At 36.4% G+C, this 16,734-nt stretch overlaps 1 protein-coding gene across 9 annotated transcripts in view; it reads right to left on the bottom strand.

The window, feature by feature from the left end:
- The window catches only part of Doa (CDC like kinase darkener of apricot), a 390,113-nt gene that overhangs the window by 11,706 nt on the left and 361,673 nt on the right, over positions 1-16,734 (bottom strand). For all 9 annotated transcript variants that reach the window (XM_090393402.1, XM_090393403.1, XM_090393404.1 and 6 more), the window contains one exon: positions 7,546-7,633. In XM_090393402.1, coding sequence (XP_090249528.1) covers positions 7,546-7,633 — 88 coding nt within the window. The remainder of the gene's footprint in view (positions 1-7,545; positions 7,634-16,734) is intronic.

Below are 16,734 nucleotides of genomic sequence, written 5' to 3'. Positions count from 1 at the left end.
TAAGATCTGATAATGTTGGAGTATTGACAAGGTAAGAGACTAATTTGGAGGAAAATTGTAGATAGGAAGTTAGTAATGATGTAAATTTTTCATTTAGTAGTATCATATCCTGTATACCCCTTGAGGGTACATGTCAGGAATTTGATGATGATGAATAATTTAGCTATCTTCTCTGTAACATTTTTGATATATGGAAGCGAGATAGCATCTGTTTCTGAGAGATACTTGTAGGAGCTGTGTGGCAGATATTTTTGATAGTCTTGGTTTCATAACCATTCTTTTGAAAGATCTGTGTTAAATATTCTAATTCTTCATTTCTCTGTGCTGGAAATGTTATACGCTTTGTCCCTTAGGGTTTTTATTCGACCTCCAGTGTTGGTGGGTTTTCTATATATTGAGAAAGAAAGTTTATTATCCTTTTTATTGACATTCTAATAGAATGTCTAGAAAAGGCGGTTTCCTAAGTTCTTGTTCTAAAGTAAATTTTATATTATGCAAATTATTTAGGTAATCTTTGAAAGCAATGAGTTCATCTGTTGTTCCTGGCCATATGATGAATATATTGTCTACATTGCATAGCCATATTTTTGGTTTTTTATGATAATTGTTTAAAGCATTATTTTCCAAAGTTTTCTATAAATAAGTTAGCTAAAGCCAGAGAGAGGGAAGAGCCCATAGGCAATCCTTCTTTTTGTTCCCAAAATTTGTCTTGATACATGAAAAAAAGTATCATTTATACAATGTTTATAAAGATCTACGATGTCCGGAGGAAAAAGGTCTTCCAGGTGATTCACAGTTTCATTTCTTGGAATATTTGTAAATAAAGATTTTGGTAAGAATATGGAAAACTAAATATCAAGAAGGTGAGATGTTCTAAGACTATTGAAAAGGGCTCAGAACCAGAGGAAACAATACTGTAAATGGAAATGATGATATGCATATTCTATTCTGCAGTAATTACATTGAAAGACTGCCCAAGAAACAAGTAGTGACAACACTGTGGTAGCTTAAGAGGAATGCAAGCAGAAGAACATAGCCATCAAAAAATTGAAAAGCCAGCTGGAGTAGACAAAAGTTTTAGTGACTACACTGCATAATTCACAAGAATGAATTGCAGATAATTGGATAAATTAAAGATGCCAAGAAATTATATTCTTGGTGTAATCCTTTATCCAAGTGTAAGCAAACGTTTGCACATGAAGTAACTTCAAGACTGGGCAACTCGTATACAGAGGCTAATGATTTCACATCACTTGCCTTAGTATCCCATAATGCAAAGCATATGTCCTTACGGACATATATGACTATGCATTATGGGAATGGTTACTCCCCAGAGGTTTCGACCTTTATTGAAGTCTCATCAGCGGGAGCCAGACCCAACCTTGGTATCACTTCTGGGTTTGGCTCACACTGATGAGACCTCAATAAAGGTCGAAACCTCTGGGGAGTAACCATTCCCATAATGCATAGTCATATATGTCCGTAAGGACATATGCTTTGCATTATGGGATACTAAGGCAAGTGATGTGAAATCATTAGCCTCTGTATACGAGTTGCCCAGTCTTGAAGTTACTTCATGCGCAAACGTTTGCTTACACTTGGATAAAGGATTACACCAAGAATATAATTTCTTGGTATCTTTAATTTACGTGTCCGAGCAATTCATTACACGAAAATTCTTCATGGATATAAGCGAAAAAGAAATATTTCTCATATTATTTAATATTTCGATTATATTTAGCTTTCTGAAAAATTTTATTTCATATAAAGTTATTAATATTCTTTCTTTCTTACTATAAGCTCTGTAGCTACAGAACTGGGATAGGATGGTTAGGATGAGAGCACCATATTCAAGAATATTTAGGGATAATTTTTATATGCAACTAATTTTTATAGTTAACTATTTATATATTCCTATTAATAGTTAATAATTAGAATAGTTATTAGGGAGAATAAAATAGTTAAGGAGAAAGGGCACAATATTTAGGGAAAATTTCTAACAAGGGAGGAACGGGGAAAATGTGAAAGTTCAGCTATGGTAAGTAAACGTGATAAAGATATGTATATGACGAAGGGATGGAAAAAATATGCTTTAGATTCAGACGTATTAAGTGTGTTTGGGGAGGGAAAAGAGAAAATTCTTGAACAAGACCAAATAGGGTAGGTGGTAATTTATTATGTCTATACACAAATGCTAGGAGCATTAGAAACAAAGGGATTGAGTTCATTGCTTTATTGAATACGATGTGGCCTAAGATTGTTGGCATTAGAATCAAATATGCTAAGTGGGATCGAGTGTAATGAGTATACTATTTTTAGGAATGATAGGAGAGGAGGAGTGCTACTAATGATATCAGATAACTTAAGTCCGGTTAGGGTAGAAACACAAGAAAACAATGATGGTAACAATGTCTCATGTAGCAGTGAGTTTGAGTATCTGGTGTGAAGTGGAGGGGACTAAGAAATGCATCGCCAATTTAGCCTTATGGGTACAAAACGAATGATCATTATAGGTGACTTTAATTTTCCAAACATTGATTGGGTAAGAGAGAAATGTCATGATAAGAAAGAAGAGGAATTTAATGAACTGCTGTGAGACAACTTTCTCAAGCAGCACGTGAAAGAAGGAACTTGAGGTCAAAGAGTGTTGGATTTGCTCATAGCATCAGAAGGGATCTCTGTCAAGAATATGGCTATTTTACAACCAATTGGTGTTAACCAACAGTAATCATGCTGTGCTTTCTTGTAAAGTATCTATTTGTATTGATGCTCCGATTAAAACAGGTTACTACTTGAACTACAAAGCTGCAAATTATGATCAACTTAGATTTTTTCTCCATTCAGTAACTGATACCATGGGACCAATGTCAGCAATGCATGGGAATCTAAGTGCTTAAATGAGGTAATCTAAATGTATCCCTAGTGTTCGAAGAATAAATAGGTTTGGAGTGAAATAGATGTAAGCAAGAAATCCACAAGAAGAAGATATGGAAAAAATATTGTGAGAATAAGAGTGAGAGGAGTTACGAAATATATAAAGCTCAGGCAAAGAAAAGTAACGAGTATTGTGATGAAAGCTAAATCAGAGTATGAAAAGAAATTGACCATACAAGCTAAAAGCAATCCAAAAGTATTTTATCGTTATGCCGCAAGTAAAAGAAAATAACTTTATTGAATGTAGATGGTGCTTGAGTGTCAGAAGATAATGAGATTGTTCAGTTAATGGGTGTGCTCACTTTGCTAAGATACATCAACCAGGTGTATGTAACATGGTGCACAGTGCTATTGTTACATTGTATGAAGAGTTATTCATGAAAATTAGGTTGAAGAGCTGTTGTATAAGAATTTATCTATCAGGAAAGATGGAATAAAGGAATGTTCAACTGAATTAGCTCCACATCCACCGTATTCTCTGGACTTAACCTCATCTGACTTTTTCTTGTTCCAAAATTTAAAAATTTGGCTCGGTGGGAAAAAATTTTCTTCAAACGAGGATGTCATCAAGGCTGTCAATGACTATTTTGGACAATTTGACAAATCCTACCTTTTAGATGGGATGAAAAATTGGAAACTCGCTGGACCAAATGTGTAGATATCGACGGAGACTATGTTGAGAAATAAAGGTGATTTTTTCCAAAAAAATGTGTTTAACTTGTTTGAAAATTTTGGCAAAAAAATAACCCTCGTATCAGTATCTCTTATAAGATTTTAGAGAAGTTGGTAAGAACTCGCATACAGAAATCAGTAGAAAAACATGCTATACTTTGCAACGAACAGCATGAGTTTACTAAAGACAGGTCATGTTTTAGCAATTTGCTCATATTTTCTAACAATGTTACAGCCAAGTCGGATAAAGGGAATGGATACACTACGATAATATTGGATTTTTCTAAGGCATTTGATAGAATACCACACAAAAGACTGTTGCATGAACTGGAGATATGGGATTGGAATATAAACTCTTGACTTGGATCAGGGGATGGTGGACAGACAGATATCAAAAACGTGGCATACAGTGGGTGTGAATCTTCCAGATTTAAGGTGACCTTGGGCCATTATTGTTCAATCTATATATTAATGACATCAGGAAGGATCTAACATCAGATGTGCAATTGTTTGCCGATGATGCGAAGATAGACAGCAATTACAAAATGATTTCAATACACTGGAAATTTGGACAAACAAAATGGGTGTTAATTTAATGTAAGTGTAAAGTTATGCACTTGGCGTGATTAGAGTTCCAGAAGCATATTATATTAACGGGGTTACGCTACAAGAAACTGAAGAGGCAAGGGATCTTGGCATATTGGTAGATAGGAATTTAAAGTTCAAAGGTCACATAGCAAAAACAACTCAGAGGTTAATTGTGATGTTGAAGCAAACCTTGACATGTAAGGACAAAGAGGACAATTTGCCTCTTTATAAGTTTTTGATAAGACCACACCTGGATTATTGTGTACAGATTTGGTCTCCCAGGTTCCAAGGGGATAAAGAAGCTGTGGAAAGGGTGCAAAGAAGAGTTACAAACGTTATACCTGGATTATTATTATTATTATTATTCCAGGCAACTCCAAGGAGTCGACAGACTCATCGAGGGAGGCCCTAACATCATGTCAACATTCGACATTCACACAGTTTCTATCATACCTTGTCTTGAACTCATTCATGGTCGTAGCACCCACAACAGACTCTGGCAGCTTATTCCACTCATTCACCACTCTCCAAGTAAAAAAACCTAGCTCTAACACCCTTGTCAACCACATTCTTGCCCAGCTTTCATGCATGGCCCCTAGTCCATCCCACCACCAGTCCTATTTTCAAAAATATCTTTCACAAGCCAAGTGATTTGATGAGCTGATTTAGCCACTTTTGTCTTTCACTCTCTGCATGTTAAAGTATTTTTCAGAAGCCAAGTGATTTGATGAGCTGATTTAGCCACTTTTGCAATGTGCCCCCTAAACTTCAATTCCCTATCCACCAATGCTCCCAAATCCCTGGCCTCATCAATCTCCTGGAGTACGGTTCCACCAATGTGATATACTGCTGCTATTCTTTTCACCCCAAAGTGCAGAACCTTACACTTTGCCACATTAAATTGACATCCATTTTTCCTAGCCCAGTCCTCCAAATTATTCAAATCATCCTGTAAAATTTTGACATCCTGTGCACTCACACTTGCTCTACCCAACTTTGCATCATCAGCAAACAAGTGAACACTTCCTCTCAGATCCTTTCCTATATCATTGATGAACAAATTGAAAAGCAGTGGTCCAAGAACAGAGCCCTGTGGCACACCACTAGTCACAAGCCGTCTTTTAGACTCAACTCCTGAATAAACCACTCTCTGGTTCTCTCCATCAACCATCCTCCTATCCATCTCACCAATCCTATATGAATCCCCATCTGCTCCAGTTTACTGATTAGGGTTCCATGTGGTATCCTGTCAAAGGCCTTGGCAAGGTCCAGTAGAATCACTGTAAACCCATTACCCTTATCCAGTTCAGTCGTCACTGTGTTATAAAATGTAAGCAAGTTACTGAGGCATGATCTACCCTTCACAAAATGTCCCCCATGCAATATTCCATTTTCATCTATGCACTCCTCTATTCTTTTCTTGACTAATTTCTCTAAGACCTTGACAATGATTCATGATATGATAATCGGTTGGTAATTTACAACAGCAGTCTTGGAGCCACCTTTATGCAGTGGAACTATTTTCCCGTCTTTCCACCCCCCTCAGGATTAATCCAGATCCGAGACTCAAATTAAACAAAATGGGTCAAGGGTACTGACAATTCATTAGCCGCTTCTCGTACAACACGAGCTGGTATACCATCCAATCCCACAGATGTGACCACCTGGATGATATATTCTTGCAAAGTGCTCACTCAGTAACTCAACTATATCAACTGATTCAGTTACCTCCCTACCATCGGCATTCCTGAAAATCATTCTGCCATATACATTTTTCCTTTTACTTGCAACATATCGAAAAAACTGTTTAGGATTCTCTTTAGCCTGCATGGCCAATATTCTTTCGTAATCCTTTTTTGCTTTTCTTACCACACTCATTACCCTTCTGGCCTGCGCTTTATACCATTCATGTGCCTGCCGGTCACCTTTCTCCTTAAATTCCCTCCATAGTTGTTTCTTTTTTTGCAGCTCAAGCTTAATGGTGTTATTCATCCATTTAACTCCTACTTGATTTATTATTCACACTCTAGGTATACAGTCAGCCATTGCTTCATGCAAACACTTCTTAACTGCTTCCCATGCACTATCAACTTCTAGTCCTTGCAGTTGTACATGCCAAGGCACTGAAACAATCAAACTCCTAAGCTTGTCATACTTTCCAGCCCGATAATTCCACATGTACCCTGTCTTAATTGAAAATTCTACACCTTTAGCCACCTCCCAAGTTAAGACCCTATGATCACTCTTACCGATTGGTGGCAATGTGGTCATATTTGTTACAGCCAAATCCTCAGATGTAATTACCAGGTCAAGCACTCTCTGACCCCTAGTATTTTCCATTACATGCTGTCGCAGATAGTTATCCCTTAATAACCGCATAAAATCCAATTCCTTCCTCCCGTGTGTCCTCTCCTCGCTCCAATCAATGCGACATAGTTGAAATCTCCCATAATAATTACCCACCTTCCACTCAATTCTTCTATTTGCTTGTGCATACTGTCACCACCATCTTTTCCATCACCTGGTCTATAGCAGCACCGAATTGTATATTTTGTTCTGCTAGCCACAATCTCACACCAAATGGCCTCAAATGTGCTCTTTTCTCTATCCTGCAATTCGATGGGATTTAGATTATGAGGACAGATTGCAAGTATGTGGATTGCAGATTCTGGTTAACAGCAGAAAGAGGGGTGATATCATAGAGGTCTATAAACTTTTGAATGGGTGTTATAGGATATCAACTGATGAAAGTTTTCATTATATAGAAGATGGGGAGAGAACATGGGGGCGTCCATGGATGTTAAATTTATTTGCAGTCAAGAAAGGAAGAGCTAAGTTTCTCTCCCAGAGGGGAGTGAGTGGATTAATTTGCCCTTAGGGGTAGTGAGTGCATCTCGTGTGAATGAATTTAAGGGAAGGTATGATAGCTGGTTTGGATGAGTTATAGCCTCCCTCGATGAGGCCTTGACTCCCTGGATGTCTCAGATAATAATAATGCCATTTATGAATGTGAATAATAAAATTAATTACATTCATAAATGGCATTATTTAAGAATGTGTAGACACAGCCAATCTAAGTTGGTATAGTCTTTAGAATAGGAACCCAAAAATAATTGTTGGACTAATGTAATTAAGATTGCTTAGGCAACTGTTGATAAGAAACTAGTAATGATGTTCAACTACCAATTTTCATTGTTACATACCAGAAAATGAAGAAACGTTATTGAATTTATAAAGTGATGTTTGTAAATTATCTTGATACATATGTCAAAATTACTGAAAAACGATTTTTAAAGTATCTAAAATTTAGCTATCTATTTTATAAATCTCAAAATTTTTTGACATCCTTACCCTGAGCGGTTTGCAATTTTCTCTCACATAACGACCTGCTGAGCTCTTTTCATCCCATTCTAACCTTCCATGATAGAAGTACTTTGTCCTACAAAGAAAGTTACACACATGCTACATTATTTTGTCATTAAAATAGTCACTTCTATGTATATCTCAAATTGTAATCATATAGAAAAACTAATGATTGCTTATTTCATACAGACCTGATTAAATGGTAAATGGAAAATGAGAAGAATTGTGGAAGAAAAGCTTGGTGAATTCAACTGACTGCATACCATACCAGCTTTGTTGATTCTATTGTCTATTTCCATATTTAATTTACCATCTTCACTAAAAATCGTGCTTAAGTAGCTGAAATGTTTTACTTGTTCCACAGGTACAACATAGTTGACATTTTCAACAATTCTACCTATTTTCATTGTCTTTGTCTTTTTAATGCTGACCTTCATACAATATCTATTACAACAGTTATTCAATTTGGTCAGGGAATCTTGCAAACTTGTAGCAGATTTATTTAGAAGTATAACATCGTCCGCATAAGGAAAAGAGCTGACATTAACATCTCCAATTTTGATATCATGTTTAATACCACTTTCCTTCATAATGTGATCCATATAGATAATGCATAACAAAGGGGATAATGTACATCCTTGTCATACACCAGATTTAACATTAAACTATCTTCCTGTATTTCCTTCAATTCTAACTGCTGACTTACAACTCAAATAAAGACTAAGTATTGTTTGATATAATGCCCCATTGACACCATATAACTGCAGCGTATTGAATAGCTTCTCTCTTGGAACCTTGTCGTATGCCTTTTCCAGTTGGACAAAACTTCAATACAGATCTTTGTTATATTCCCATGCTTTCTCAACTATTTGTCATAAAGTGAAGATCTGATCCTGACAGCCTCTATTTGGTTTGAATCCAGCTTGTTCTTCACCACCATTGCCAAGTATTCTATGCAAGTATACTTGCATAGATCTTGCCAGGAACACTCAGTAGGGAAATGCCTCTGTAATTCTCACATGCAGTTTTATTTCCCTTTTTATATATGGGTACTATTAGAGCTCTACTCCAATCATCGGAAATTCGTCCCTCTGTCCAGGCTTTCTGAACTATGCAGTGCAGCCACTGTAAGACTTTTATGCCACCATACTTCAGCATTACTGGTCAAATATCATCTACTCCTGCTGCCTTTCCACATTTCAAGTCTTTGATGACTTTTTCTACTTCAAAGTATGGATATGTATTCCTGACTGTATGCCTGTTGAGTGTTTAAACCACTGTGCGATCACTGCTTGTTTCATTTAGCAATTTTTTGAAGTAATTACTCCATACTTGAAGGATATCTTTTTCTCCTGTTTTCATGTCACCTTTATCATCTCTAACTCCTCCATTCTTTCCTCCATTTCTAAGCTTCTTCAATGACCTCCAGAATATCTTACCACCTTCTTGATATTTATTTTCTATGTTCTTGCCAAAGTCCTCCCATGACTTTTGTTTAGCTAGTTTTATGCAGTGCTTCTTTCTTACATTTGTCTCTGTATTTTCTAAGAGCAAAAGCTGACTTATTTGCCAGGAACTTTTGATATGCTTCCTTCTTTTCCTTTTTAACTTCCTGTGTCCACCATGCTGTTGTAATTTTTCTATCCTTGCAGACAACCTCATCACATGCCTCTCTGGCTGAATCAATCAGTGTTTTCTTCAAGGCTTGCCACCGAATATCGAAGGTTTGGTTCCTATTCTCAAACTCTTTCATTTTTAATTCAATAATCTTTGTGAATTTAAGTCTACAGTTCACATCTGAGAGCTGCTCAAGTTTTATTCGCTTCCAAACTTTCTTATATGTTATTCTTTTCCATATGAAATTCAATTTTATCCTGCTCAAGACTAAGTAGTGATCGCTTCAAATTTCAAATCCTCTGTACACTTGCACCAGTGAGAAAACATCACTATCAACAATAACATAGTCAATGAGACTTTTCTTATTCCTTGCCTCTTCTCTCCATGTGAATTTGTGCACATTTTTATGTTGGAACATGGTGTTAGTAATAACCAGTCCATGTCCTGAGCAGAAATCCAACAGGTATTTGCCATTATTAGCTTTGCTCTTTTCTCCCAAATTATTTTTGTATGTCTGACAATCATTTCCCACTCTGCTATTTAGGGTCAAAGCTGTATAACTGAGAGGAGACCTCCACATAGCCTTTAAAGGAATGCGGAGAACCGACCAGGGCTTCTGACCTAATGTCCAATCCTCACCTTCTCGTGGTGCACCCTGTTGGGTATCTACTTTGATACTGAACGAACGAGGATGGGCTGGCAATTTGGGATTTAGCCGACCAAATTGTATTCTTATTGGTTAAACCGAAATAAAAAATGATGGTACAATATGACAAAATTTCATGCCGGCTGGGGCGTCGCCCGGTTAAACAAGGCCCCCGTTGTTTTCGCCAGGGAACCAGGGCGAACAGCGAAAAGTCAGTTACTGGAACAAATCTGAAAACAAACCCCAACTCAACATCACCAGAGTTAAAGATCGGTACTATCAACGTAAGAAGCCGGAATGGCAAAGAAATGGAGCTAGCTGAGGAATTAGATAAGTACCAGATCGACATAATAGGGGTGACTGAAACAAAAAAGACCAAAACTGGTGAGATCTTTCTGAGCAATAAATACAAAATGTTATATTCAGGCAATGACAATCAAGGAAAAGAAGGAGTAGCCATAGTATTCAACACAAAATACGAGGCTAATCTTCTTGAATGGCAGTCAGTCTCAAGTAGAGTAATGTGGGCAAATATGAGAATGGGGAACTGGACAATGAGACTTATTTGTGCCTATGGTCACACAGAAGGTTCTACTAAGGTAGAAATGGAGGAATTTTTTGAGGCTTTAGAAAAAGCAACTGACACAATGAAAAAGGAAAAGTTGGTCCTTGTTGGGGATCTAAATAGTAGAGTAGGAAATGATTGTGAGACATACAAAACTATTTTGGGAAAATTTGGAGAAAAGAGCAAAGCTAATAATAATGGCAAATATCTGTTGGATTTCTGCTCAGGACATGGACTGGTTATTACTAACACGATGTTCCAACATAAAAATGTGCATAAATTCACATGGAGAGAAGAGGCTAGGAATAAGAAAAGTCTCATTGACTATGTTATTGTTGATAGTGATGTTTTCTCCCTGGTGCAGGACACCAGAGTGTACAGAGGATTTGAAATTGGAAGTGATCACTATTTAGTCTTGAGCAGGATAAAATTGAATTTCACATTGAAAAGAATAACATGTAAGAAAGTTTTAAAGCGAATAAAAGTTGAGCAGCTCTCAGATGTGAACTGTAGACTAAAATACAGAAATATTATTGAAAAGAAAATGAAAGAGTTTGAGAACAGGAATCAAACCTTGGAGATTCAGTGGCAAACTCTGAAGGAAACATTGATTGATTCTGCCAGAGAGGCATGTGGTGAGGTTGTGTGCAAGGATAAAAAAATCAGAACTCCCTGGTGGACACAGGAAGTTAAAGAGGCAGTGAAGGAAAAGAAGAAAGCATATCAAAAGTTCCTGGCAAATAAGTCAGCTTTTACTCTTACAGAATACAGAGACAAATGTAAGAAAGCTAAACAGTGTGTAAAACTAGCTAAACAAAAGTCATGGGAGGACTTTGGCAAGAATATAGACAATAAATATCAAGAATGTGGCAAAATATTCTGGAGGTTGTTGAAGAAGCTTAGGAATGGAGGAAAGAGTGCTGTAAAAGGAATTAGAGATGATAAAGGTGAAATGAAAACAGGAGAAAAAGATATCCTTGAAGTATGGAGTAATTACTTTGAAAAACTGCTAAATGAAACAAGCAGTGATGACAGCACAGTGATAAAAAACACTGACCAGGCATGCAGTCAGGAATACATATCCATACTTGAAGTAGAAAAAGCCATCAAAGGCTTGAAATGTGGAAAGGCAGCAGGAGTAGATGATATTCGACCAGAAATGCTGAAGTATGGTGGTATAAGAGTCTTACAGTGGCTGCACTGCATAGTTCAGAAAGCCTGGACAGAGGGACGAATTCCCGATGATTTGAGTAGAGCTCTCATAGTACCCATATATAAAAAGGGAAATAAAACTGAATGTGAGAATTACAGAGGTATTTCCCTACTGAGTGTTCCTGGCAAGATCTATGCAAGTATACTTGAGAAACCGTTGAGAAGAATTGCAGAAGAAAAGCTTGGTGAAGAACAAGCTGGATTCAGGCCAAATAGAGGCTGTCAGGATCAGATCTTCACTTTACGACAAATAGTCGAGAAAGCATGGGAATATAACAAAGATCTGTATTTAAGTTTTGTCGATTTGGAAAAGGCATATGACAAGGTGCCAAGAGAGAAGCTATTCAATACGCTGCAGTTATATGGTGTCAATGGGGCATTATATCAAGCAATACTTAGTCTTTATTTGAGTTGTGAGTCAGCAGTTAGAATTGAAGGAAGTACAGGAAGATGGTTTAATGTTAAATCTGGTGTGAGACAAGGATGTACATTATCCCCTCTGTTATTCATTATCTATATGGATCACATTATGAAGGAATGTGGTATTAAACCTGATATCAAAATTGGAGATGTTAATGTCAGCTCTTTGCTTTATGCGGATGATGTTATACTTCTAAATAAATCCGCTACAAGTCTGCAAGATTCTCTGACTAAATTGAATAGCTGTTGTAATAGATATGGTATGAAGGTCAGCAATAAAAAGACAAAGACAATGAAAATAGGCAGAATCATTGAAAATGTCAACTGTGTTGTGAATGGAGAACCTGTGGAACAAGTAAAACATTTCAGCTACTTAGGCACAATTTTTACTGAAGTTGGTAAACTAAATATAGAAATAGACAACAGAATCAGCAAAGCTGGTATGGTGGGAAGTCAATTGAATAAATTCATATGGAATAAGAGAGAAATTAGTTGGAACACTAAATTAGCTGTATACAAGACAGTGTTCAAACCAGTTTTAACTTATGGATCTGAGAGCTGGGTCAGAAGTAAAACACTTGACCAAAGACGAGAGACTGCAGATATGACAGTCCTGAGAAAGATTATAGGCGTGAACAGATGGCATCAATGGCAGTATCATATTAAAAACGAGGATATTAGGAAAGAACTTGACATTGTCAGCATCCAGGAATGCGTTAGCAGAGCTAATCTCAGGTGGTATGGTCACTTAAACAGAATGGGCGAGGAAAGATTAGCAAAAGAAGTGTTCTCTGCCAGGTTGGCAGGAAAACGACCGAGAGGAAGACCAAGATATAGGTGGATTGATACAGTACAAAGTGCTTTAGACGATAGAAATATAAGATCTGATAATATTGGAGTGTTGACAAGTAACAGACTGATCTGGAGGAAAATTGTAGATAGGAAATTAATAATAATGTAATTTTTTTCATGTAGTACTATCATATCCTGTACACCCCTTGAGGGTACATGGCAGGAATTTGATGATGATGATGATGACATGGACCAACTTGTCCTTTTTCATTGTGTCAGTTGCTTTTTTCTAAAGCATCAAAAAATGCCTCCACTTCTACCTTAGTAGAAAATTCTGTGGGACCATAGGCACAAATAAGTCTCATTGTCCAATTCCTCATTCTGATATATGCCCACATCACTCTACTTGAGACTGCTTGCCATTCAAGAAGATTAGCCTCATATTTTGTGTTGAACTATGGCTACTTCTTCTTTTCCTTGATTGTCATTTCCTGAATATAACATTTTATATTTATTGCTCAGAAAGATCTCACCAGTTTTTGTCTTTTTTTTTTCAGTCACCCCTATTATGTCGATCTGGTACTTATCTAATTCTTGAGCTAGCTCCATTTCTTTGCCATTCAGGCTTCTTATATTGATAGTACCGATCTTTAACTCTGGTGATGTTGAGTTGGGGTGTGCTTTCAGATTTGTTCTAGTAGCTGACTTTTCGCTGTTCACCCTGGTTCCCTGGCGAAAACAACAGAGGCCTTGTTTAACCGGGCAACGCCTCAGCCAGTATGAAATTTTGTCATGTTGTACCATCATTTTCTATATTGGTTTAAGCCAATAAGAATACATTTGGTCAGCTAAATCCCAAATTGCCAGCCCATCCTCGTTCATTCAGTATCCATGTAGATACCCAACAAACTGCACCACGAGAAGGTGAGGATTGGTCATTAGGTCAGACGCCCTGGTCGGTTCTATGCATTCCTTTAAAGGCTATGTGGAGGTCTCCTCTTAGTTACACAGCTTCGACCAGAAACATAAAATCTGACAAGTACAAGAATGATTTGGAGGAAAATTGTAGGTAGGAAGTTAGTAATGATGTAAATTTTTCATGTACACCCCCTTGAGAGTACATGTCAGGAATTTGATGATGGAAAATATTTCACACAATTTTAATTCTTGAACTTTCAAGAGAACCAGAAGTGCAACTACATGCTAAGTAATGAAACTAACACACTTTTATAAAAAGACTTCTAATGGGACTATACTGATCAAGTACATATAATAAATAATAAACAACTATGTTTTAGGTAAAGCATAGTTGTTTATTATATGTACTTGATCAATATAGTCCCATTAGAAGTATTTTTATAACTGTTATGGTCAAGAAAATTAGCATTTTTTAACATAATGCAATTTTACTTAAAGTTTCTGTCATTTTTAGAGTGAAATATAAATTTTAGTATAGAAGCAGATAACACTGAGTCTGAATGAACTTGAATACTGGCATGAAATCATTAGAACTGAAGCCTGGAGTATTCAGGAAAATACATATATATACACACTATTCATGAAATACCTTTCAAAGCAAAATCACCTGCAAAAAATTATATCTGTTTGGTGCCATCTTATTTATTACTATGTGACACCTACGAGGAGGCAAGGACTTGTCACAGGAGAATGCTTTTCTCCCCTACTTAATCCTCCAACTGCTACTACCACAACACTGGTAGAATCGACATACAATGTCATTTATTGCCTACTACCACCATCAACAGTATTTTTTGTCTGTAAACTGTGTGTTTTCATGGAAATTTGCCTGTATGCAGAAATACAAACCAGAGTTTGTCAGACTCCTGTCTCTGTATGAGGTCAGCTAACTCACCTTCAACTGAAAAAGCCCATATCAAGATTCCTTGTCATGATGAAAATATAAGGTGCAACGTCCCGTTGTTCCAATTGTGCTATGGAGGTACTACATATATATTGTGGCCAACATTGATGGAGCTCTCTATAAGAGTATTGTAATGTGGTGGGGCACTTCAAAATACACTAATAAAAGGAAAATGTAGAGAGATGTGGTTAAGTTGCAAATGCTTCCTTTTAATTGGTCTTAAGTGTTTAAAGTAAAAGCTGAACATACAAAAAGATCATAGGAATACTGATGCAATATATTTAAATTTTCAGCATGAAGCTTTAGTCCTACCAACACGATACATAATTCTCTTACAGATTACCTAGGCATTCCTTGCAGTTGATGAACATGCATTTAATTTGGTTTGGTATGTAAATCTCTGCAGAGTGCTGATTGTTTACATAATATACAAAATAAAACCTGAACAATGTCCACAATTCAACTAATCAAGCTGAAAGAAATGCCAAGATATTTGTTAGCACTTAATTATCACCCACCTTTAAGAACATCAGATAATCCTCATCATCCACCTGGAATTTTAATATCATCAAAATGAATAAATTAGTAAATTATTCAGATAACCTCATATTTCTTCACAATAATACTAAGTGGACAGGGAGGTGGAGATTGAAATTTAATAGATTGTAACAAATAGTCTGGACAGGCTTCAGAAATAGTCAAAGCAGATTAAGAAATTAGTATTTTGGTTAACATTGTATAAAACTCGAAAAGAAACTTCACTTAAAGAAAATTAATACATGCTCTAAAATTTTGATATGAAAATTTTAGGAGCATGTCCAGGCCAGCAGTAGGATAATATTCAGGAAAGACTATATTATATATATATATATAATATATACTGTGGACCCTCTTATGAACAGGCTAATAGGTCATATCTGACATAACATGAGGATTCAACAGGTATAAAACAGAGCAACAGAATTGTATGTAAAAAGTGATGAATGCTTAGCAGCTTCCAGAATTGACAAAACCTAACCTAATCATTATTTTTAAGATGGAAAGGCATTAAAGCTTTAGACAAATTCCTGACATGTACCCTCAAGGATTGCACAAGATACTATGATATTAATATATCATAGTATCTTTACTATCCCATAATACTTCATATCAAAATTTTACTTCCATATTAATCTGTTATTTTTCAGGATTTCAAAATTGTTAGATCTTACATTTTGGCTTTCTTAAGATGCTACTAATTACATCGATCAACCTAGATTTTGATCATCCTCTGGATTTTTTACATCTCTTCTCTCAACACATTTAAATGACCACGACACGTCTTTAATAAAATCTAATCTATAAAACTGCTACTGTGAGACCTCTCGACATTTCTGCAGACGGTGGCGAATCCATTCCGATAATAGGGTAAGGAATGCATTTCATTGGATGAGTGTTTATTATATGTTGGAAAGTTTTCTGCTATGAAAATTCTAGTTTTTCGAATGGTAACTATTTTGCTTGGACAACAGTTGGAAAATTGTATGTATAGTATAAGCATGTATAAGCATGTATAAGCACATGATTTCATGTATTGATGAGATAAAGTCATACATCACCTTATTCCTTTCTCCCCTTCAATATGAATCGACTCTTCTTAGCACATTGCCAGCTGAGGTTCTGACATCTGTGGTCAGACAGTAACTGTATAAAAGACAAACTTTTGCCATTATCTCAAGCTGTGTTTACCAGATTTCTTGTGAGTGTAATCTAACATACAGGGTTATTCAAAATGAGGGAGCAGATTGTATTTGTTTGCAAAATTTTTCTTTCAAATGATACAAACATGTTATACATCATCTGATAGGAAAACTATGAAAGTTTGCTTTTTCCCCCACATTCTAGTAGCAGGCTCTTGCTACTAGAGTGCACTGTAAGTGCTTGAAACAAAAAGATCCTTCAGTTGCTTGCTCAAAGAGTTAACAAAAATGGCTTCTTCAAAGAGACATTTAAATAAAGATGCAGGAAAGCGGTGCTAACACAAAACACTTTTTCTCCCACAGA

Source organism: Typopeltis vanoorti, chromosome 5, assembly GCF_054136105.1.
Source record: "Typopeltis vanoorti isolate ZY-2024b chromosome 5, IOZ_Tvanoo_1.0, whole genome shotgun sequence".
Taxonomy (NCBI): Eukaryota; Metazoa; Arthropoda; class Arachnida; order Uropygi; family Thelyphonidae; genus Typopeltis; species Typopeltis vanoorti.
This window is presented reverse-complemented; position numbering and strand designations above follow the sequence as displayed.